This window comes from Charadrius vociferus, unplaced genomic scaffold (assembly GCF_000708025.1).
Source record: "Charadrius vociferus isolate BGI_N301 unplaced genomic scaffold, ASM70802v2 scaffold906, whole genome shotgun sequence".
Lineage (NCBI taxonomy): Eukaryota > Metazoa > Chordata > Aves > Charadriiformes > Charadriidae > Charadrius > Charadrius vociferus.
The window spans coordinates 220039-246487 of record NW_009648878.1 but is presented as its reverse complement, the minus strand read 5'-3'; the positions used below and the strand labels follow the sequence as shown (position 1 = coordinate 246487).

Here is a 26449-nt window from a genome sequence, read left to right as displayed (position 1 = left end):
CCCTGATTGTCTCTTCCATTGTTTCTCTGAGCTCAGAATTGGGCCCAAATAATTCAAACACAAGACTCCAACAAGCACGTTAACCCAAGCAGTGCTGCTTACAGTATTTCATATATAACTAGTAAAAAAATCAAGCATCTGAAACACAGTCAGCACAGAAGTCATCACAAACAAATTGCACCTTTCCGATTTTAATTTTAACAAAAGGCTTCAAAAAGTCTTTACACTTTCGTGCCAGTCGTCTGCCCTTTGTGCACCAGCAGCCTCGCTGGGGTGCCGATAGCCTGCTCAGGGTACCTACAGTCAACAGGATCTCCCTTTTCCCTACCCTGATTAAGTAAGTAACGTTCACTTCCCAGGAATCCCCCATGGAGCAGCAGCGTTCCTACGCGCCCGGCCGTAACACCAGTAATGACTGGATTCTGAGAGAATTTGAAAACCTTCCTCAACACTCTTATTTCTGTTTTTCAACCTATATTCAAAGCGATACTTTGGCATTGTTACGTGATTTTTGACAGGGTTACAGTAAATTCATCATGCTAAACTGAAATATTTCTGGCAGATGTCTACTCTGCAATAATCAAGCTATGTGTACAGTAAAATGTGACAACCACAGAGCTACTTCTAGTTGTAAAAATTGCACATATAATACTTTATTAATGCTAACTGGGAGCACAATTATGCAGTATATTATTTATTTTTCATTGGAATTTTTTTTATTGCAAAAAGTTGCTTCAGTATTTTATAGGGACTTAATTTTTTTAAAAATTAGTCTTGAGTTAAAAGTTGCTATTGGTAAAAAGAAAATAAACAAGTGTATGTGCTAATAAAAAAGCAGTTTCTTTTCAACCCTTCAGACTTTTTTTCTTAGCCACTATCAAATTTTTTTTTTCAGTCATTTCTAGTTTTCTTCCTGAAGGCTATCCTGGAACAACAGATTTAGAAAGCTATTTGGTGGGAAAAAACCCTGCATCATTAAAGGGGAATACCATAACTTGTCCAAAAGCAAACATTACAAAACAGGAGACAAAGAAGTAGGATTTATTTTGAAAGCAATTTAAACTATTCGTATTTATGGAAGTCAAGCTTAAATCATGCAAAACAACTTGTTCCATGAGTTGCAGAATTAATTTTCATTCATGTGATTTCAGTCTCTCACCTTGATTGCTTTACGTTTAATAAAACGTGAAGTTCAGCTGTAGCTTTTTCTACAATTAAACATTTTTACTAAGTCTCCCTTCTGTGCATTCTCTGACAACTTATAACAGCTGAGAAAATTCTGCAAGTGCCCCCTCAGTGGGGTAAGACTAGGCCCACACTCCCATTTGTTAGGGTCTGTTTTTTTTTAATTGCTCTCATTTTTCACTTGGTTTAAATGGGACCAACAGGCTTAAAAGTTATTAGGAGGGAATAAGAAAATGGACAAACACACATGGAAGCATATACATCACAGTGGATTATTACGCCCTATTCTCTCTGGAAACCAGGCTAAGAAAAGGGGAAAATTCATTTCTGTCATTGGAGAAATCCCCATATGTCTCAAAACATACTCTAACAAACTACTTGGGATTTTCATAGGGGTCAAATCTCGTTTTACCATTTGACTCTCTCAAGAACACCACAGCAGCGAAGAAGTAGTCTGAGGGAAATAAATAAATAAATAAACCTGGTGGTATAGTTTGTGAGTGAAATTTCTCCTGCAGTAGGGGAATGCAAAACTATTGCCGAATCAATGTAACGCAGCATTGTAGTAACCTCTAAGTAAGGAGCAGGGAAGTGAAATATGCAATAAAGTCTCTACACATGCCTGACCTTTCCACCTGCTCTACTATCTCCTGCATTGCAACGTGTGGAAGGATAGCGTACTAAAAAAAAAAAAAGCTGGTACCCACTTCTTTCCCTGGCCCAGAGAACCTGGACTTTCTAGCTCTGTATTTTTGCTCTTTCAACATTTCTGGGTAGATGCGTAATGGTTATGATGAGCCTACTGAAAGCTCACAACACACAAATCCCAATGGTCCTTGGTTTAATACAACAGAATGGATTATGTCTTGCAAATTTTCTATAAACTTCTACATCATAGATGAACTTTCATGCTTTATTTCGGTGTGAGTGGACTATTTATCTTAACACTGCTGCTCATCTTCCTTTCACAGCCCATTTTATTAACTTTTTTATATTAAGTAAATTCACTTTTATCTATGATGTTTGTTTTACAGGTAATTCATCTAATTTAAGGTATTTTCTTAGGGACTTCAATTTAGCTTTGCCCTTGAAATTAACTTTTAATGTGTTTTACATTTTTGCAATAGAAATTAATCTTTATTTGAATTATTAGTCCAGAACTATAACCTACATTCACCATATTTGAGCGTTGGTATGGGAAACATCTGTGACCGCCACGTTATCCCAGAGAGCTACTGTGAGAGAGGACATACATCTTTGTGTTGTGGAGATCCTGCACTAGCAAAAAATTAAGCACCATTTCAAGTCCGTTTCAACAGATTAGACACATATACTGGTACTTCTCATGCTCCCACCAGTAAGCCAGGGAAAGAAAGGAAAAAAAAAAAACCACCACAAATAAAACCCCAACACACAGAGATGTTGTAGAACCTATTAGGGGAAGACAGTCAAGGAGAAATCCACCTTGTAGACCCAGGAGACCTGTCCCTGCTTTGTCTGATGGCTGCATCTTACTAGCAGAGCACACGTCAGAAAAATTCTTCATGAGATACTCTCCCTGAATACAGGTGACAAACAGCCCAGAATGCTGCTACTTTTCTTATACACCTAGAATATACAGAGATACTATGCCAATGAATGTTTTATGGAAAAACATTTTCTTCTATTCTTTTCAATGTTTGACAAAACTAAGAATTCTACAAATGCCATGCAAACAATTAAAATAATCTATTACTGCCATTAGACAACAAATCCATGAGGTATTACTGCACCGCCCCATCTAACCTCTCTAATATGAAAGGAAATAGAATTCCATCCATCTCAACTTTTATTGATTATATATATTTTTTCTCTATATTGCTACATATATGTATGTATGTATGTATGCATATACACACACAGACTTTGAAAGGTAAGCATATCTTTCAGAAAAACATTTCGTTGAGAGCTAAAACTAACAGTTGGTGAGTAATCAGACGCTGCGTGTGGTAGTTTGTCCTACACATTACTATCCTCACAGTGACATTCAGGCAAGAAATTGGACACCAATTTGGGGTTTTTTTTGTGGCTTTAGATTTTTGTTCTTTCTTCATCTCTCTGGCAGAAGAAGAAAAACTTCAGAACACAGTAATTTTTCCCTGTGAAGATACCAGTACAGCATGATGAAGTCACATCTCGGTCTTCTGCAGGATAAGCTGTATAGAATAACCTCTGCAATTCTCTCCTTTTAAAGCAATTTTAAGTCATTTCTGGGGCTCTGTTTTGGACTGTCTCCGTTTTTCAAAACACGAAGGTCAGAAAGCAGTGTTCTGAAACTGGTTTCCTAAGTACACACTCCTCTGCTTCCACTCACTGCATTACCCATTTAAAAATTGAAAGGTCACCGTGAAAGGCCGCAGCATTTCAGCTGAAAACCCTTGTTCAGTACTTTCTTCATCACGATCCTCAAGTCTTTTCAAAGTGTTTAAAATGAATCTTTTTCCTACAAAGTAAATTCTAAATATTTCCTTTCCCTTTCATAGCGTGGAAAAACATTTTCTCAGAATAGGTCCATCCTACTAGGTTCAGATTGCTCTAAATTGTACCAAGGTACATATTTAATTTACTGTTCCATCAACTACATCTACAAATTCTGCTAGAAGTGCTTCCAGATCTTTGATGAAAATGTTGAATAGTGGCAGGTACAGTACCAATTTCCATAGTACCTCTCTAAAATCACCCTTTTAACAACTATTTCATTTGACAACTACTGTTTGAGACCTATCAGTTACTTGGTTTCAGTCTACATCATCTGCACATATTAAAGCATAATCTTGCAAATCAGGATGTCATCTAATTCCTAAGTCAAATTTGTAAGGAACTCGAGTATATTATGGCTATACAATTATTTTTATCAGCCAAATTTTATTCTCATTAGTGAATAATAATCGAGAAGTATTTCGCATAAACCTACACTGACATGCATTAGTACTTTTTCCATAATTTAATTTGTCGTATACCCAGATCAAGCTACCAATGATTTTCCCTGAGAACAAAATGAGTTTTCCCCAAATTCTAATTACCATTTTTGAACATGAAGAGTAGTACAGTAACATCCACCTTTTGAAATGCAGTTTGTTTATGTTAAAATGCACTCTTGCCAAAGATCTTAAAACCATATTGTAAGGCTACAACAAAGTTCCAGATAAGTTTAATAAGCAAAACACCCCTTTTTAGTTTGGGTTTTTTTTTTTTTTTTTAAATAGATAAATATGTATTAGGCATCAAAGAAGCAATGAGAACCAATAGAACTGCTCAGGAAGTTTTAGTGAAAACACAGAGGATGCTGGATTAGTAAACAGAGTGCTGAACAGAAATGGCAAGAAGCTGAAAGCTGAGACGGAGCAAAAATACAGAAGTAACAAATGGAGATAAGCTTTAATGACATGGTAGATTCATTTTCTCTTTTTGGTTGCTAAGACAACACTTGCAGGTCTCCACCTTGGAAATTTTAAAAAGCATTCCACGAATCCCACAAAAATCTTTCAAGTGTTTATGTAGAAGATCATAATATTGATTCTTTGGACTGTTTCCTTTATAGAACTTAAGGTGCAATTAAACTACTGTCAACTTTCTTGCCACAGAAATCCATGCATATTATAGGCATGACTGTATTTCTTACCTCAATACACCATCCAACACCTATGATTCTCATTAGAAGTCCCTTCACCAGTTGTTGCCTCAGTCTTGTGATACTTTGAAATGAGAAGCATAGCTCATATAGTCTATAATGCCTGAAATTAATGTCATACTGAAGAAGACAGGTGGAAGAAACCAGACTGGATTTCTTTGGACTAGGTAAGAGAACACTTGGCAGGAGTACACAAACTATATGAAAGGTTAATATATGAAAGGTTATGACAAGAGAATGGTGATTGTTCTACGCATCCACTGGGAATAGAACATGGATACATCAGCCTTACTTGCAGAAATGAAAATAAGATTAAATGTGATGTTAGAAAAAAGCTTTCTATCTGTAAGACTACTGTAGCACTAGTGCTGACTATCTCAAGAGTGTCCGAAATTCCCTTCATCAGAGGCTTTCAAGAACACATTTTTAGACTCTATTTAAGCTTAGACGGCTGAACTAGAAGTTCTCTAGAAGTTTCTTCCAACCATGTACTTCTGTGTTTCCACAATATCTGTGTGCGTATTTTGGAATTAATATATTTCAGTATTAGCCTTATTTACACAAATGATTCTGCAAAGTAATTTCCAGCAAAAGTTGGAAGTTAGTATTACACAGTACATTTTTGTCCTTTCCAAACACTTGTGATACAAGTTCAGTATGATACAGCCTTTCTTCATTTACATGTACATATACCACAAAAATATTACAGTTCTGCTTTCAGATGCTATAAAAATTAAAAGCAGCTTTAAAAGGATGTGAAAAATGTAAAAAGATCATTTTATCACAGAAAAAAAACATTTTCACCACAGGTTTTTGTAACAAGACTTGCATATGCAATACATGGAACAATTTAAAAATCATTTTGATGCATTATGAATCACCTGTAAAAAATAAATAAGTGAAGACATTCTCAATTTTGGTAAATATTTATAGAGCCAAACAATATGAAGTATATGTAACAATCAAATTTCTAGTGAAAATGTGTGCAAGTAGGTTTATTTTGAAAGGAAAATTCCTACTCCCAGTGTCATACCCAATTAAATTCTCCAGGTAATGACCCCATTTGCATAGAGAGCTGAACCCACAAGTGGGAATTTTAATGGGCACACCACCTGAGTACATTAATTGAGAGTGACACTACTTGAACTAGTTTTGTGCTTACCCCACTGAAAATTCTACTCATATTATTTTTAATGTCAAGCTACAAGTCAAATTTCAAGATGATGGATTTGTTCTTTTTTAAGCATTGAATTTGAATAAAAGAAAGCTTTAATTCTGTTATGCATTGCACAGCTTTAACTAATCTGTAGTTCTGATTCTCACCATTGCTTCATTTTTTCAGTGATTGGAATTTAATTTTATTCATTAATTTGTGAATAATTAGATAGAAAATAATGCCTTCAGCAGCTAAATTGCTTTTGGATTGCTGTTTAATGTACTTTTACCAGAATATGTGTTACAGTTAAGATGGCATAATAGTTTACTAAAACGTAATTGTGTAAATATGTCTAATTATTCTTTCTGAAGAAACAAGACGGAATATAAAATTTCAGTCATGGATACCTTAATTTTCTTAAACTTAACCCCATGAAAGCTTGGTAGTTCCAAAGCAGATTACTGATGCAGAGACAGTAGTTGTCAAGAGTAATGGAATCCTTGCACCATGTTTCCCTTTACCCTTCAAACGTTACTTGTAATGACCTTGAAGTTATTGTGGATTCTAAGCCACTGCTGTTAGTCTACATTAAATATGTAATCAAGGTGTCTCCTCCTCACATGAAGAAACAGACAAATGGAGTTGCAATTCCTACAGAGGAAAGCAAAGCCGTGTTGTTTAACACATTTTTTTTCCCACTTTGTTCTTATTAGTCTTCAGTAACTGAAAGTAACACAGAATCTAAAATCTACTGTAGATGTGCCACTGGAAAAGGTATTAATTTTAAAATAATGTACTGGTCTTATTATTATGAGAACGATTTTGAAGATTGCCAGTTTGCAAGACTCTGGAGGGTCCATCTCAACAGAACTTTCAGTTCGTTATTTCAACGAGCAAGACACAATCAACATATTTTGAACTTCATCTATCCAAATATAAAACACTGTTGAGCTGCAGTTACTTAGACACATTCCAAAGTTCCAAAAATATCACTTTCACAAATCTATTTGACTAGGAATTGCATATAGCAGTAAACATAGAAAAGACGAAGAAGTAATTTACAACATAACATACATCTTGGTATTGTCCCAGACCTCTACAATAAAAGCCCTTTCTGTTCTCTTTGAACAACATAGATAAAAAAACAAACAAAGACACACAAAAAAACCAACCAAACAAACAAAACCCCAAAACAAACAAACCACTCTGTGATGAAGCTAAAGAAACAAAGGTAGGCACTGTGGAAAAAGACTTGTAACATGAAACACATACAAGTTGGAGTACAGCATATTCACAGTGTGGTCACTTTGTGCAACTTGGAGATGAGACAAATTGCAAAAGCCTACACCACTGATTGAAGAGGAATTGTATAGTGCTTTGGCACCAATTACATACCCCTACTGAGATGATATAAAGAGCCTCAATTATAGTGGAGTATTTCGTCAGCTAAAATAGCATATGCATATCAGAATAAAAATTAGTAAGATACTATTAAAGGTATAAAAGGTATTATACAATCTTCCATTTAACATTCCATTTTTATGAGTATTGAATGGTAATGTACTAACAATTGCTATAATATACACACATGAAAGAGGCAAACAGGATTGTATGCAGTTTTTTACTAAATTAAGTTTTAAGTGAGGTGAACTGATATACTAAAAACCATACAGCGATTAAGATCACCTAATCAAATTCAACATCTACCTGTTTTGCAGTATGGTAAATCAGAGAAATTTCTCTTTTTCCAACTATAGTAGAAAAAACCCATCACATCAAAGACTTCTAAAGAAGAGAAAGGCCATCCTTTTATGTCACTAGCACCAAATCGCTGGTAAATAGCATAAGCAAGTGCTTACAAGGAGGCTTAATTTTGTGCAAGAAATCAACTTCAATTGGAGTATACTGAGCACAGTGAACAAGTGCATTATGGAAGTAGGTGCGGGATATTATTTTTATTGAACTTTTTTCAATATCCTGATGCTAAAACTGAGCTTAGGTCGGTCTGCTCTCTTTGGAAGTTATAAGAACTGGCAGAAGGGCCAAAAGGTAGGAAAAAAAAGGAAGATTAATGCCTGTAGGATTCTAGAGCTACTACTGTCACCATCAACACTACCTGAAGTCTTCCAACAGATGGTGTACACACTCACATATAGACAGAAAGAGAGACAGAGAGGATACCAGGGACATATTTCTCTAATCTTTAATTTAATTTTGGGTCCAAGAGCAATATTTTAGATATATGATTCATTCTTTGATTCATTTTATGATATATCTGTTCCCTTTCAGAAAGTTAGAAGACTACTGACAAAAGGAGTTTTCCTGTGGAAATACATCAATACAATTGGAATTGCTCTCCAAGAGCATATATCAAATACTGCAATCATTAAGAAAATTTTTAAATTTTTAAAAATGTGTGAACAATTCAGAAAAGCTTCTCATTTAGAAGATTACAAAACAATGACTCACCAACTCAACAATCAGTTCTTAAGATGAGTACTAGTGCTGAAATAGAGTCATTACTCAATCCAAAAGCTCCCAAATGTTCACGATCCTTCTTCACAGAAGCCATTTTTTTCTAGAAATATTTTGTATTATGGATACTGGCTAGAATACCTATAATAAGTCTCAAATGCTGCTATTTGTCTATGCTTTTATTAGTTCTCTTACGCAAACAATTGTTTTGGCACAATGTCTCAATGGCGAGACTTCATGGTGTGCACTCAAGCCCAATTTCTGTCAGTTTTAACATCTTGCCTCTGTAATGCCCAGAGGAGACATTTCAGAATCTTTTTATACCCTCTAAGGGCCCAGGTATACACAGACATGGTTGAACATTCAATAAATTTAAAATAGACATAGAAAAATTAGTGCAAAAGACTATAGACATGCAGTTTCTGCCGTTTTAAAGTAGCATATGCATGTTCACACTCAGCTTAAGCCAACATGAAAAAAAAATCTTTGCTTAAATCACAGTTGAAACAGTGTACTCTATCTGTGTTTAAACTAACTGACTTTGGAAACATACCTTACTTTAAAATAATAAGTAATAAACTGTATGTAAGCCTTCGTTTCATAGGCCACATAGGCCATTAGACCTAAATATGGCTACTGCAATGCTATGAATCGACTACACTCTGTTCAGCTTGGTTTTAGTAAACTGAAGACTGTTGTTGCAGGTGTATTAAAATAGTTTTCATTTTGACCAAATTTAATCATTACTGGAATTCCACCTCAGTAACACAATTTCACTAAGGAATGAATTTGCCCTTTTAATGACAAACTTTTGTGCTGTTGGAGATTCATGCTAGCACAGCTTCCACTGCCTGAATCGGCTTAGCTCCATCTTTAAGACAACCCTACTATAGGGGTTCACCCTCTGCGCAAATAACCCAAAAGCCAAAGCTTTCAGGTAGTGTTATAACAGAAAAAATCACAAATAAGACATGAAATTATCATTCAGAAGGGTAACAGGACAAAACTAGAAGAAGAAGATATCCTGAAGTTTCAAAATAAAGAATTTTATTTCAAAATAGTGTTTGAGAATAGCACATCGAGTTGATATAAAATACAAATAGCAAGTTACCATTTTTTCAAATGGGCCAGTTTGCAGAACTATATACTGAAACACTGTACAAGTTCACAAGAACTATTATAAAATAGAAAGTTAATTTCTGATGTTTTAATTTTATTTAAACTATATTTTCACATTTGTCTCCTAATTCTGCTTGTTTTAATTACACAAGGTGCTTACAAGATTGCCTATAGAGTGAAAATTACAAAACAGAATTTAAGAATATAAATATAGAAAGGAATTCCTTACACTACATACTAATATTCTCTGCTACAAAGATACATTTTACAAAAGTGCTAATATCTCTATGACAAACAGTAGCAGATTACATTTAAATGTCAAATAAATCACACAATTTTTTATTTTTTTTCAATTGTCTGTAATACTTTGATACTCCTAATCACTATGAGGGTTAATAAACGCTATTTTCACTTCCTAGTATTTCACAAGTGAAGTGGGAAAAGAAATAATATATCTGCGTGTGTATGTGTGTGTGAGAGAGAGAGTCTGCACACATACGCATATATCCATGAACACAGTTTTTGTAATTATTATTTGTATTTTAACAGTACTGGAAGTAAATGTTTAATAGTAAATATAGTTCCCAGATTTTCATAATCTCAGTAAATAAAAAAAACCTCTGAGTTTCTGTAAGCAGAAACAAGGGTTTGTGTAGAGCAAACTGTCTAAAAAAACTTTTACACAGATAAAGGACTCCCTAGGTTGGTCTTTTCTTTTCTTTTTAAACTGTATCATCCTGTGGTAAAAGTGATTTTTACTAACAGTCAGTATTTGCTAAAACCTTGATACGCTAATGTTTTCCAAACACAAAACTGGAACTGCTCCAGTAGGGCAGGGCAGGAGACTGGAAGTCCTCTTGCCCATCCCTAAAAGTGCAATCAGACAAGAAACATCCGTAATTCACCTATCTGTGACTAGAAGAACATGAGGAAGGACAGTTCATGGTGCTGCCTAGCCCCAGAGAGCATGTCCCCACCACCACGGTGTCAACCACAGACCTACAATGGGCGAACTACCTAGAATTTTTCCAAGGTGCATCTAGTCCCAGTGCTCACTGTGATGCCCCCAATTTCCCCAGAGGCATTATGCCTTACAAAGGCAAAATGCCTCCAGGCACTGCCACTCAACCAAGGCACCTCTTCCCCCTTCCCAATGTGGTTCAGACTTTTAGGAGTCATAATTGATCCCCATGGGCCTGATTCTGAGCTCAGGGAATTTATCAATTTAACTATATGATTCCTTATTAGCCTGCCTATTACCATAATATCTTTGTGCTCTCTAGCTGGAGCTAAACCAATGGAAAATTCTGACATTAATGGAAATGCACTTAGTTTATGCAATACAGATCTGAATCTGGCCCGATATATGCAGAAAAAAATCCACCTATGATAAGAATCGATTCTTGTAGTAACTATCAAAAACAGGTAAGAAACCCTCTGCGTAAATCTGCACTGCGTCAGAATACACCGCAATACTGCAGATGTTAAGGCAAAAAGTAGTATCTCCCAGCTCCCTAGTATAGTTGAGGATTCGGCTTCAGTTACCTTCAGTGGTAACTTGCAGTAGTAGGCACTACTAGTCAGTGTTCACAGGGAGAAGCTTTGGTTACTATCAGACCATTTGTTGACTTAGCTTCACAATCCTGTGATCTTTAGCTTGTCACATTTGCATAAATTGAATTCACTACAGCGGAAAGAGACATTTATGGTCGATTCACTCAACAGAAATATCCTCATGGCTATCCATGACTCTTGTAACAAGGCCTAAACTTACGAGATCCAACAATCTACAAATAGGAAATCTGGAGTGTAGACAGGAAAGTTTAAGCATGTGAGATCGAGATGTGTAGGTGGTTTACACAGAAAAGTTAAAGAGTTACAGACATGGAGGGGAGAAACTAGCAGATGGTAAAGAAAACAGGTACCATTAGTCCCTAAATCTGGGAATGCCATAAACCTCTGTATGTGTTGGACCAAATTCATTTCACAATTACAGAAAATTTTAATGGTATAACAGGGAAAAAGTTGCCCACCAAATCCTAACTGTATTTTTCAAACATCTCAAATCATATTCCTTTTATTTTTAGAGGATAACATACATTTTTAAATGCCTGTTTTTTATAGTTATTTAAAAATATCACTGAAAACATATCTGAGAATAAACATTTTTGCATTTGCTTTTTGCATTCAATGACAGAATTCCTTGATCAAGTCAGTTTTAATTTGGTCTTTACATCCTGTTTAAATTCTGCCATCCTCTGTGGATATTTCTCACACAGTGAAGACATAAATACTAAGTTACGTGATACTGACTATACAGCCACAAACACTGAAAAGGCCACCAACGTACAGGTTTAGATTCTTGAGTTCACTTCTGACAATTTCCCTTTTATAGCCAAATTTTGAAGATTTGTTAGTCTATTAGTTAGTTTGTTAGTCTAAGGATATATTTCACTTCTACAGATTTCCAAAGTCTCTTTCTAAAAAGAAGCATTTCAAGTAATATTAGTACTGAAGTAAAATGTATGTTCTCTATTCTGTCTTGATTGATAACAATGAACTCTTGGTACTCTAGTTCATGGCAAAACTTACATAGACTTTAGTTTGCCAAATCTTCCTGTAGTATCAATACCGACAATGGAAAATACTAGGAATCTCTCTCAAACCAATGAGATATCAAAACAAAAAAAATATTGCCAATGTGACTGCTGCAGCAAAACCAACAGTAGACTCCTGATGCTGATTTTGAATTAAGTTTAAAATAATAGACCAAAGTTGCTTTCACCCCGAAGAGATTGAAATAAAGACATTTTGCTTTTCAGAATGCCTGAAAAGGCATGTTATGCATGGAGGCATTCGAGCGTTTAAACATTAAAGGAGGTAAAGGCAAATACAGGCTTTGCCCTGTAGTCTCTTCTCTGACCAAAACCTGTCACTCAATTCGAATGGCAATTTTGCCCTCATACAGCCTGCGGTATCAGGCCTATAATTCGGTTTCAATAAAGTCTTCCATTTGCAAAGCCAAAAGGAAGATGGAATGTAGCTTGAGTTTCACATACAAAACTATACAATTTGTGTTAGAAAACAGATTTGAGGACTGTTTTTTAAAAAAAATATTTATATGTAGGGAATTAACAGTGCAATACCAGTTGGTTGTGTGAAAATCTTACCTTGTCTTTCTTCAAATGTATTTAAAGAAAAGTTCTCCAGTTTTATAGAGAATAAAATAAAAAGGGATAAATATTTCATGATGGGAAGCAGATCCCACAGCATTCCATGCAGATCTCCAAGCAATCTGAAGATTCACAACATGCGTCCATTATGCCACAGTCCATATCACATGGGCAGTTACAGTCATCCCCCATCTCGTCCCCACAGCAGCAGCAGCAGGCCTCCGACGTGCAGATGCCACAGGATGCTTGTCCCAGAACAATGTTACAGAGGGTGAGAAATTCACAGAACAAGCAAGCCAGGATACAGTGAACACAGCAATCTTCATACGTACCAGTTCAGTAGCATGTCATGTATGAACAAACAAAACAAACAAAAAAAAAAAAGGAAAGAAAAAAGAAGAAATCATTAGTATGTTATTCTAAATCCAGATATGTCACAATATCAAATAAGTAGCTGAAAGACAATGACTCAGAACAGACATAAACTAACACCAAAAAGAGCATTTCCCATCTTCAAAGTCGCTTTTGCAGCCTAACTTGTCTCCAATTCAGTATTGGTTTTGGTGCAAGTTTCCTTTCCCCATTTCACTTCATATGAAGTTCAAGTACTAAACATCCACTTAGATCCATTTCTGCAGTTATTTATTATGTAAAATATCTGTATCTTTTATCTTTGGTCCTAACTTCTTCCAGCAGGCCCACAAAGTGATTAAAATTTTTTTTTAAAAAAAATCAGCTTATGAAGAAAACCATCTAAAAGTATTTCCAGCCTCTCCTAGTGCATCTTGCTTTTCTGAATCTGTTTTGTTGGCTTCTAGTTAAGGAGAAAAATAAGGGAGCTGCCACAACATTTTTGCTTTCTTTATAGTTTTATGCACACCTTAAAACCAGCATAACGGCATGTTATATGTATTTCTGTACTTTCAACAATGCATAAAACATTCAGTCAAAACACAGATTTTTCTATTGCTTTTCTAAACAAATCTCTTGGCAATCCTTCTAACGTACTACTTTAATCTTCAACAGAGTTCACACCTACATCTGAACATCAATATCCATCTCTTGTAAGTACTACTAAATTACATGAGATAATTGAGGTGTCCCACAAACTGTCTGCAAAAAAATACAGCTCCCAAAGAGTAAATATATGGAATAATTGCAAACAATTAATATATCCATGAGACATGACAAGAAAACACAAAGATTGGAACTAAACATGCGTCAGTGAAAAGGAGACCGCAGGAGTGAGGGATATACACAATTTGTTTTCACTCTCCTCCCATAATAAGCACATATAAAGCATATTTAATTTGTAAGAGGCAGTGAACAGTCATTCAAAAACAAAATGAAAACTAAAAATAAAAGAAATGTTCAGGACAAAGAATTATTGTTCTTTCCTAGCCTCAGCTATCATTCTGCTTTTTACTGCTTGCAAGCCTTGAACTCCTTTAGCCACGGACAGTTGAAGATTGGGAAAGTGTTCTGGGGAAAATATCCTGCACCATCTCATCCTTTCCCGGTCCCTACAGTCTATCTCAGGTATCTGCTATGACAGGAAAGACAAGATACTGAGTTATGTGGGCATTTGGGCTCACCGACTACACGTTATGTTCTTACAGTTCACAGACTGGAGACTGTTATCATAGGGGAAAGCTTGCAATTACTTGCAATAGTAATACAATTACCAGACCTCCTAAACATATTCATCATGTCAGAAATGATACAGTAACCGTGGCAAGTACCTTGATTGATTCAAAGTACCTCTAACATTGCAGAAACTTTGATGGCAGGATAGCATAGAGATGCCTTTACACCAGCAAGCACAAATACTTACAGCAATGCAGCGACAGAGGCTCAGACTTGCAACATCTGTCCCAAGAAGCAAAGTAATTACCTGAGCTCTTAGCCCACACTAAACATCACACTGCTGAGGATTGATTTCTCCGACTTACTACATGACTTAGATCCAAACTTAGCGTGGGAATACCTGTTCTGCAATGTGGTCATACTCGTAATATAAATAATGAACACTTATGCCCCAAAGAAAAAATGGAAGTATCAGGAAAAGCAAGGAGGAGAAAAAAAGAAACAACCTCAAAAACTCCCCACCACTGTGCAGGAAGTAAAACTGGGAGGAAACCACAGGTAAGACTGAGCTGTTTTGAAAGAATGTTGTTACTTGCACTAAAAGGCTGCTTTTCCTGAAGAAATACTGTCACTAAATAAATGACCTTCTTAGAAAACCCAGAAGATATGTGAAATAAAGCTGGGGAGTATCAGTTCACTGAAGAGGACCAAAGCCAGACCGATAGCGATTAATTAGCTGGTTGTCATGGAGATGGTGTTAAATTTGTTCAGGTACAATCTCCTTTCAGATTTTCTTGTAATATGAAGGAAAAAGATAAAGAATCCAAGAGTTCTATCTAAGAAGCCTTCATATTTGAGGAACTGAGTTTTTTACTATTATGCATCTTTAAAACACAGCTGAAAGAAGCTAAAACCACAGCAAATGTTGTTCTACAAATGTTTTTTTAAACAAAACACCATAAAAAAACTTTATGTGTATCAGTACTGAAAATAAGATGCTCAAATAAATCTTGCCTGCTTCATGTAGGGATATATAACATTTCAGGGAGAGAAATAAACATTCACAGAAATTATAATATACATATTTATTGACGGGCGAGAGACAGTTCATAGGTTAAACAAAAGGGACTGCAGTCAGAAAACATCTTCTGGACCCACAAAAGAACTTTTCCCTCCTAATCTAAAAAAACACTCGATCAATACTTACAAGAGGCGGCTGTGTTGATTTAAATAAAGGTATTTCAAAGGTAAAAGCTATCAAAAATGGTCCAAGACACAGAAAGACATTTTGGCCATTACTGCTACAACGGAAACTCTGTGGAGGGTCTGTCTTTCCATTTCTTCTTTACTGACTGAAATACTAAAAGGATTTATTTACCTACTGTTTATTTTTATTTCCTTCTCCCTGGATGGTGAAACTAATTTTCCATTCAGAAAATCCTTATATAACTATTTAACTTAACCTACACAAACACTTAACATAAAGTAGAGACATCCTTTACTGCTTTCTTCATTCTTGCAATGACTCATTTATACAATGAACATAAACTTTGATCCACATTTCAAGGACAAACCTGAAATAATCATGCTTTTATATTCTTCATGTTATTGACTTTTAATAGCTATCCAGGTAGCAATTATTTAACACATGACAAAGCAGGCTGTTACCTAGTCCTACCTAACTTGCTGAATTCAGAATCATGACTCTAAAGGTCTGTAATACATTCTGATAAAATGGGTGGAAGAATAATTTCTTACACGTATGACTCGTACTTCTCAGCTTCTTATCTACAGTCACAGTGGGTTTTTGTAATAATAACAAATCTACACACTACGCAAAACTCACACATCCTTCTCTAGTACCCATAGTCCTACAGCAACCTGCCAGTTCCATAGAAAAAATTATATAGCTAAAAAACACTTCCTTTGGTTGCTGTTGCAGGGTATCATGATCAGTGGAATCCAGCCACAAAGAAGATGTTATACAAAGCTCATTCCAAAAGAGATGACTTCAGGTTTTTCATTATCATGTTGGAGACCACTTAAATATATTTCACTGCTTGCACAAGACTCTCTAATAATTCTTTCCTGCTTCCAAGACCAAAGAGACTATTTTAAATTATAGATTATTTTAAATTTGAATACTATTTTAACCTGTTAAGAATAAAGATTATACTTCTACTCTTTGACCTTACCACATCAAAATCCTAATAGTTTTTGCAGATGAGTGAGGAGTGGAACACATTAATCCAACTGGAACTAAGGTTGATTTATATATTTGGGAAGAATTTGGAAAAAAAAGTAAATTTGATGATCTTAATGTCTGACAACACGTTTTCTGGAAACTTTGAATATATTTCAGTCTTCTCTGATAAAGAAATGATATAGTGATATCAGTTATGACACTGTACTACTGTAAAGAGATGCTAGCTTAAAATGATCTATTTCTTTACATACTTTTTTTTGTTTGTTTGAGAATTTGAGGTTTTCTCATTCTTCTTTTTCCATTAGATATACTAATGCAATGAAGAATTAGGAGTGTGCTTTTATCCAGGACCAAACTCCATCTGCCTTGATGTTCATGATGCAGTAATGTTGATAAATAGTTAACTCCCAAGTTTCTTGGGGCTTAAGTGTTCATTAAATACTTTGACAGAAAAAGAAGCAATTAGTCTATGTCTCATTACATAAGTCTACCATTAATGAAGGTAAGCTTTTCCTTAGGACTTCCACACTACACTACATCAGTCACAAATTTCCGTTGCTTTTCAATTCTTCTATTACGCTTTTCTCTAATTAATGTAGAAATGCTGCACAACAGATTGTCACTATCCAAAATTGAGGATGTCGGGTGCCAAACACTGGACAGAGGTATACTTTATTAAAAAAAAACCAAACATAAACCAACCAAAACAGTACATCTGCCCTAGTTCCTTTATCAAACACATTTATGATTTCATCAAAACACTGTATCACATTGTTGATTCTGGCCCAAGCTCCCAAAAGCTACGCTGAATGGCATAGATTATGATAGGCTTGGTCTGTAGGCAGAGATAGTACATATTTAATTAGACCAACTCAGAGTTGGGGAAAAAAGATGAGTTTTCAAATACTCAAGCTTATCTTCAATTATCCTTTCATTTTGCCATGGATGAAAGTTAGACCTGAAGTTAAAAGGGTCATCCCATGAAGCATTTTTGAATACCAATGTAAGTAAAGCTGTTTCCTTAGTCCTCTGGCCCATACCCAAAAGTTACAGATTTGTCAGGGAACTTCATTAAAACTGTTAAACAATGCCAAGGAAAACAGAAACCCAACCAACTCACCCAAGTTTTTCCTGCTTCTATCATACATGCACATCCAGCTACTTTGTGCTGATTTAACCAAAGAGTGTACACAGTACCTGTAACATCTACTTTAACTGGGTTCTAAATGTTACCTCAGACAATATCCAGACAAGAACCAGCCTAACATCCCTTAAAATGGTTTATGCACTGTTATTCAAAGCCCGGGGGGCTCCACTCTCTACCTTATCCTAATTGTAACAGCTATGCTTATTTAAGGAAAAGAAACAATATCACCACGAAAACAACTTTAATTTCTGTCCATGTCTTTAAATGTTTGCACATGCACGCCACTTTCTGTTTCGAATATCCGTGCATACAGATACTACCCTGATATCCAATTCCCTTTAAGCACTGAAATACATATTTCTTTTATTTCAACTTCCCTTTTATTACCTCCTCTTCATTTTTATGAAAAGATGAAGCTCTACTTAAGAAACAGACTTTTAAGAGAACTATCGTCCATCGAAACTGTACAAGGGATGCAGAAGTTAAACTGAAAAATGTACAGAGAAGCAGACGCGCAGGCTGATCTGTGCTGCTTTTGTAATGTTTGACACTAACCTGTCACAGACTGACCCAATAAGCTTTCATACCAAGCAGGCAGGTCACATATGATAAAAGGTTTCCATGTCTGCAATGGTAAATAAGCTCACTTACAGGATGGTGACCTTGGTCAGCTTCTTACTAACTATATTCACTGAGTTCAGACAACTCAAAACAAATCTCCAGGCACTCTGCTGTCTCACAGCGAGAATCAAAAAGGGCAAAACCGCAATCAAAGTGGCAGCCGAGGTCCTCAGCGGGGGTTTACTCCAGGCCCCCGCAGAGCCCTGAGCAGAAGCCCCAGCAGGTGCTACAGGCATCCCACAGGCTGGCAGCGCGGGGCCGGCAGCAGTGGGGATGAAGACGCGGCGCCGATGGTGGAGACAGCCCACAGCCAGAGCGGCACGGCGGGTGAAGAGAAACCACCCGGCACAAGTTTCTTAAAGGTCTGCGTTACACAGAGCTGGGGCGTAAACTTAATAAGCAGCGGCACGCGTGCCATCACACCACCGTTCCTGCGACACACGGGTTGGTGTGCAGCCTCTGCTACCCATCCCTTCCCAGAAAAGTCACTGCACCCAGGAAAATGCTCCAGGAAAAATGAGAAATGCAGAAAGAACTGACTGACCTGTCGCATGGAGTATAATTATCCCTAGATAACAGAGCTACATTTGTTTAGATGGGGGGAAATACAGTTACAAATCATAATACATGTGATATTTCAGCATTTTAAAACAGAAAAGACCATCTCTATTGATCAAAAAAATTAGAATGTTGCCTGAACAGGCAAATTACACTGCAAAATGCATGGAAACTTTCATCAAAGCTTATATTTTAAACTCTCCATATAGATATAACCTCAGGAATAAAATGATGCAGTTCAAACATACAGATATGTTAAGAAACGTGCCAATTTACAATATCTAAGGCTTCCTTAGAATATGAAGCCTCCATTGTCATTGCTCATCGCTGCAAATACCGAGACTAGTTAGGTGCTAGCTAGACCATGACCTTATAAAATGGATACTATGGGAAGACCTTTTTTCGTTACAGGTCCTGTTTTCTAATCGCTCCTGTCACACAACATGTAAACCAGCTCCCAAGACTTCTATACAAACAAAAATATAAAACATGCTTAAAACACACCACTCTTCAAAATGCCCTTTTAAAAATCACAGGTTTGACTATATGATAATGTTGTTATTTGTCCACTGCCTGATTCACACCTGCATTCTGATACAACTTTGTCAAACAGAAAATCCTCTGTTTAGCACTTCATGCTCAGACACGAATTCACTTTGAATCAATTTCTAAAAAATAAGAATGGAAAGTTTGGCCCAAATACAGAGATTTGCAGGTTACTGACTAAGTAGCTGCCTAAATGCTACTTAATGCTATGTGATGGATTTCAGAAATGTATGTGTGTTTATTAAAAAAAGAGAGAAAGAGAGAGAGAGAGATGGCCAGCAGATGTTTCTTCAGTGTTAGGCTATTCATGGTATAATGCACACTCATACCAAACTTCAGTAAATAATACCAGATTAGTATATAAAGGAAAACTTACTGCTGCTCTTGTGGCACTCGAGAAAAAAAAAAAAAAATCCTATTCAAAATCATATGTCCAAAAGGAAAGTAAAGTTGACTGAAAGCTATTTTTCAGTTTATACAAAGTTATATAAAAGTAAGATGCTTATACTGCAGAGGTCTGCTACCCTGCTAAAAGAACTACTCACTACTTTCCCTGTGTATATACCTAGTGGTTCTTAAGACCCTGGCTTAACACAAAGGCTGTTTCAGGGTCTTGCTTTGTCTTCTGTTAAGCCATCAATATCGCTTGGGATACTCTAATAAATTAATGTAGTCAGCAGCATGAGTTAAATAGTGCCCACCAACCCCATGCTTGTACTCTACATCTAGAACAGATGAAGTTGCATTAAACTAAAAAGAAGGGGGAAAAAAGTCTCATTCAAATGCACCCTGAAATGCTGAATTTTAAACGTTGGATTTAAAAAAAAACCCACATGTTGGGTGAGATTATTCACCACATCTCTAAGCTCAGTAGCACATGAGAGACAGTCCAGAAGGTTGAGGAAGGTTGCTTCAGGCTTTGCTCCTGGCAAAGCACGAGTGGTAACTTAAACCTGGCAGCAAACCTACGTTGCCTGTCCTTCCCCAGAGCCTCCGCCTGACGCTGCAGGCTTGCTTTATCTACATCATGCCTGCATCCAGCCTTATCATGCTTCCTAAGACCTATCTTGAAAAAAAATCCTTGGAAAGAAGATGCCTTCCAGTGCCTCTCTGGTTTAGACAGCCTGGGAAGGACTACAGTGAAGATCTCACCGTACATACAGGAGGCAGGGTCCTGGTCCACTCACCATAGTTTAACAAACTGCTGTTTCCAGATGAATACAGCAATCGCGTACGCTCTCAGCCTTCTGAATATGTGAAGTACCACCCTGAACTCAAATTATCACAAGTTACTGGAGTTGTGGGAACTACCCTGACAAACATAATAACCTGTAAGTTCACAGAAACTTGTCCAGAAGCAAGAGCTCCATTTCAAAACTGAATTAAAACCTGTATTCCCACTCTTCATCATTAACTTTTTATAAACAACTGCTTTGACTAAACAAAGGCATGACATCAAGCTTCATAAGGTTTTGGTAGGAAAACTCAGTTTGGTTTTTTACAAAACAATTAGCGCCAACTGCATTTTGCCCCATTCGCCCTCTTAATTAAATTCTTCTTTCATCCCTCACACTGCCCAGTTTCTTCTTCCCTTTCCTCCTCCAACTCTGCATGTCATTACCTTCCGCTACTCTGATACACGTAAGTATTCAGTTACCCATTTTTCTTCTTTTCCTAACATCTAGATTTACTGTTCAACTGCCTCATTGCTGTCTCTGTTAGATGTCCTCTCCTCTTTAATTTGTTTTGTACAGCTATCACTGCCTCCAAACACAGAGTTTTGAGACTCTGTGTAAGAAGACTGCCGCCTTCTTACTTTTTCAGCTTTTTCAGCTTTCCAAGGTGTTTCTCTGCACTACGCATAACAGGTGCAAGAGAGTGACAATTCTTTTTGTTAGTGGTCTACTGACCTGAGTTTTGGAAGAACTGTGACACCTCTGACATCAATAATTTAAAATATTATTAAAATTTCTTTGAATAAAAAAAAATATTTTTTATTCCTGATATGCACTGAAACCTATCCAGTCCCTCTGAAAAATCTTTAGAACTGAAACAGTGTTTAAAAACTGCTTTCTAAGAGAGACACTCCTACTATTTCATAATTCCTTTGGTTTTTTGTAATGTAAGTTATGGAGCTGAGTAAGATTTCTTCAGGGACAACATGGATTAATAATAGATGCAGAGGAAGAGCAGAGTTGGTGAGTGCACTCACACCCTCCTAAGCCTCACTAGATGTGAAAGTGTTCCTAAACAGTGTATTCTGGAATGCTGACATGACTCCATACACTACAGGCTCATTTAAAAAGCCAGATTTTAAAGCATTTATACTACTGCTACCAAAATGTCTGTTACATTTTAAGCACTTCCAACACAACTTCAATTCCAAAAGTTCACAAGATGTGATCTACAGCACACGTAGAGTTTGCAGCTGGACAATTAATAAAAGAGTTGTTAACTATGGTGCAGGAATTTTGGTGGGATGGGGGGGCTTTACAGCTTGCATGAGGGCTGCTTAGTACTTTAGAAACCAACAGGAGTAGTATGGACCTTCTTCATGGGAAGATGTGATATCCTGGGTAAAATAACACTAGATTTCATTTAGCTTTCTGGTATATATACTGAAGTCTGCAGTATATGATGCAGCACACTGCATTTGCTAAACTTTTAAATATGTGTAAGCCCAAATACGCTCCTGCGCAGAACAGATAGCAAGCCTGGATGTTTCTTGATTCTACCCTGCTTCAAGCACTACCAGGATTTCTGTGCTGACAACAGATAAGATGTTCTAGAGTAAAATAACTCCCATTATAACTTATTTTGCATTAAAAGTAAGTGTAGTGCTCCAGAAATATTCACAATTTGTCTCTGAAGAAAAACAAGAAAAATGCAGCTTTTGGGATGGAATAAGAAAAAGTGAAAAATATTTTCTCTTTCCTGTAGTTTAAATTTGGTTTGATGACCAGAATTTTCACCTTTCTTCCTTCTGAGGAGGTACTCTGTTTCTTTTCTCTGGCCACTTTGTTTCACTTTACACAACCAGTTATTCTCCTGACTGGCAATAGAGCAGAGCACTCAAGGTGGAACACAAGGCAGATGAAGTTAAAATACATGGCGTGTATTTTCAGGTTTGTAAAAAGAAAAAAAAAAAAAAAAAGCTATAAATTAGATCATAAAATCCAAGGTCACATATAAGGAATAGCAAAATTAAAGTGAATTCAAGTATTTGAAAGCATTCAAGTTTATCTCTATTTCTTTCTACTAAAATTATCTGACCACTATAGTAAATTGAAGTAGCTGAGTTAATTCAGGTGATTGATTATTCAATACTCACAGTACAAAAATTAATATAATTTATCTCTTTCTGCATAAGATTACATAAGAAACTGCATTCAAGTTATATTATTATACTGTATAGAAGTGCACAAACACAAACACACACCTTCAAGTAAACTCACACCCAGCAGCTCTTCAGCTTATGAGGTCACCAATGGCTTATGAGGTCAACATGGTACAAGCTAAAGCAAAGCCAACTAGCTAAGCAACACTGCAAATAATTTCCAATAGTCTCCTATCTTTTCCATCTTCCTGTACAAATGTCATTGGATCAGAAGAGAAAACTGTTCACAAAAATACATCTTTGCCCACAGAAGTATGATTCATAATACAAGGAACCTGTAGAAGTTAGGTTCAAATTAATTTGTGTATACCATTTTGAAATAGTGTCTATGCAATCCTCATTCACAGGACTTACTAGTGTACTCTTCTGGTTTTGTATAGTTACATGTATTCATCAAGTATATATATTGCTGGTTTAAATGCATTTAAACTCCTTTGAACAAATAACCTGGCTAATTATACCAAGTTTTTTAAGTGTAGCTTTCAAGAAGTAGTCATAAGGGATTAACATTCTTAAATTCATGAACATAATTATTTTTAAGTTACGGATAAATAACTTTTCCTTAAGCAGTGATCTCTTCTTAGTGTTATTTTAGATATTTCAACTAACCACTGTCAGAGTCTGATTATGCATCTTATCAAAAAAAATGATTGATGATAGAACAAATTACGCATATGCTGATATACACTGCAAGGAACAGCTTGATAAGAATATTACTTATAGCCTATAGTTCCCCCATGCAGCCTTACTGAAAAGCTGAAGAAACCATCAGAAAGCTTGTACATGTGTGCATGCAGATGTGTAGACACAAATAGCCTACGTATACTTTAAACATTGCACAATTAAACTTGTGCTTCACTCAGACTACTTAACAGAAAACTTAATAGCAGCAGATATGAGCAGTGTAAGTCAAGCTATTCAGAGCACATATCCAAGTCCCTACATTCAAAATGAGAATGTTACAAGGTTAGATGTGTAACGTTGAATATATTTAATTTCAGCGATTGGGCGACTCAAGAAATGACATGTGACAGTAAGGATTACACTGTATTTCTGTACTTTGGCAGTATGTAAGTTAGGCAGTGTGACAACACAGTGTAATTATCTATATTCTGATCAGACATAGCTTTAAAAATATCAACATTTCTGACTGTATAGAGAAAATTGTGTATTGGCAGTTTCAGGCAATTAACACAATCCTGTGTTGGATATTAAAATCAAACATTAGAATGTATAGCTATATCTGAAGGTATCTTAGTAATTTTCTCCCTAGTCATTCAGTAATTTGACATAATCATTGCTAAGGTTATTAAAAACAAACAAAAACCTCACTGACTGTATTTATTCCAGTATAATTTTAGAAGAAAAAATGCTTGCCATAAATAATTGTATAAGGGCATGAAAGGGCAGGCACTGCCTCTTTAGAACTCTGTAATTTCTTTTTCAGAGGTTGAATTTCCTAAATTCAGAGGCCTGCACTTTGAACCAGTCATGTGAACAGATCTAGTCTCTTGACTTATAGTTTTTTGATATATAAGAAAAATTTTGGGCTGGAGGGTGAACCAGATTTCACATAAAAGAAAGAGCTAAGGGGAATATAGTAAGCACAAAGTTGTGATTTTGGAAAGAAATGTTAGAGGACTGGAAGCGCAATAGAAAAATAACAGTAGGTTCTTGAAGATAAATATGAAAATAAACCACAGCAAGGAGGACCAGCCCATGGCACAGTCCAAGAGAAGCCGTTCATGGTATCACTACACAGATTCACTCAGGAGGTTTGACTGAAGTAGTTGAAGTCAAGAGAAGTCACTCCACTGACAACAGCAGGCTTCATTCAGGCCACTACATGCAGTCCTTCTGATCCTTCTTCCTTTCATCTTGGCTGAGAATCCTTCCCATTTCACTGAACAGTACCATTTCCCATTTCTCTAAGAATCTGTGTCTGTACCCACCCCCCAGAGGTTGTTTTTTTTTAACAGTGACATCTATGCCTGCCTCAAACCAATAAAATTTATAGATCCTCTGCACCCTTCTGATGAAGGTGCACAAGTCCATGGGACCTGATGGGATACATCTGCGGGTCCTAAGGGAACTGGCAGATGAAGTCACTAAGCCATTATCCATCATATTTGAGAAGTTGTGGCAGTCTGGTGAGGTTCCTGACAACTGGAAAAGGGGAAACATAACCCCTAGTTTCAAAAAGAGAAATAAGGAAGACCCAGAGAACTACAGGCCCGTCAGTCTCACCTCTATGCTTGGCAAGATCATGGAGCAGATCCTCCCAGAAACTCTGCTGAGGCACATAGAAAACAAGGAGGTGATTGGTGACAGCCAGCATGGCTTCACCAAGGGCAAGTCATGCCTGACAAATTTGATGGCCTTCTGCGAAGGGGTTACAGCGGCAGTGGACAAGGGAAGATTAACTGATATCATCTACCTGGACTTGTGCAAAGCGTTTGACACTGTCCCACACGATATCCTGGCCTCTAAATTGAAGAGACATGGATTCAACAAATGGACCACTCGATGGATAAGGAACTGGCTGGACAGTCACACTCAAAGAGTTGCAGTCAATGGCTCGATGTCCAAGTGGAGAAAAGTAACAAGTGGCGTTCCTCAGGGGTCGGTACTGGGACCTGTATTAGTCAACATTTTTGTTGCAGACATGGACAGTGGGATCAAGTGTACCCTCAGCAAGTTTGCCGATGATACCAAGCTGTTTGGCGAGGTAGACACGCTGGAGGGGAGGGATGCCATCCAGAGGGACCTGGACAGGCTGGAGAGGTGGGCCCAAGCCAACCTCATGAAGTTCAACAAGGCCAAGTGCAAGGTCCTACATCTGCCTGGGTGTGCTGATTGACCAGAAGCTCAGCATGAGTTAGCAATGTGCAATCACAGCCCAGGTGGCCAACCGTATCCTGAACTGCATCAGAAGAAGTGTGGCCAGCAGGTCAAGGGAGGTGACTCTGCCCCTCTACTCCGCTCTGGTGAGACCCCACCTGGAGTACTGCATCCACCTCTGGAGTCCCCAACATAAGAAATACATGGACCTGTTGGAGCGTGTCCAGAGGAGAGACATGAGGATGATCCGAGGGCTGAAGCACCTCTCCTATGAGGACAGGCTGAAAGAGTTGGGGCTGTTCAGCCTGGAGAAGAGAAGGCTCTGGGGAGATCTTATTGTGGCCTTCCAGTACCTAAAGGGGGCCTACAGGAGAGCTGGGGAAGGACTTTTTACTAGGGCATGTAGTGACAGGACGAGAGGGAATGGCTTTAAACTGGAAGAGGGCAGGTTTAGATTAAACATTAGGAAGAAGTTTTTCACTATGAAGGTGTTGAGGTACTGGCACAGGTTGCCCAGGGAGGTTGTTGAGGCCCCATCCCTGGAGGTGTTCAACTCCAGGCTGGATGTGACCTTGGGCAACCTGGTCTAGTGGGAGGTGTCCCTGTCCACGGCAGGGGGGTTGGAACTCGACGATCTTCAAGGTCCTTTCCAACCTAAACCATTCCATGACTCTATGGTTCTGTAATGGGCAGGAGCAAAGCCCATCGAATATATTAGTGTTAATGGGAAGGCAGCGGATTGAGGAGAGGCTTGAGAACTTTGAGACC

General features: G+C 37.1%; 1 protein-coding gene across 1 annotated transcript in view; it reads right to left on the bottom strand.

Moving 5' to 3' along the window:
* Positions 1-12834: 12834 nt before the first annotated feature.
* MDFIC (MyoD family inhibitor domain containing) overlaps positions 12835-26449 on the bottom strand; it is a 48824-nt gene continuing 35209 nt past the window's right edge. Inside the window, exon 4 of the mRNA XM_009887077.1 lies at positions 12835-13098. Within this exon, the coding sequence (XP_009885379.1) occupies positions 12851-13098 (248 nt within the window). The 3' untranslated portion in view covers positions 12835-12850. The remainder of the gene's footprint in view (positions 13099-26449) is intronic.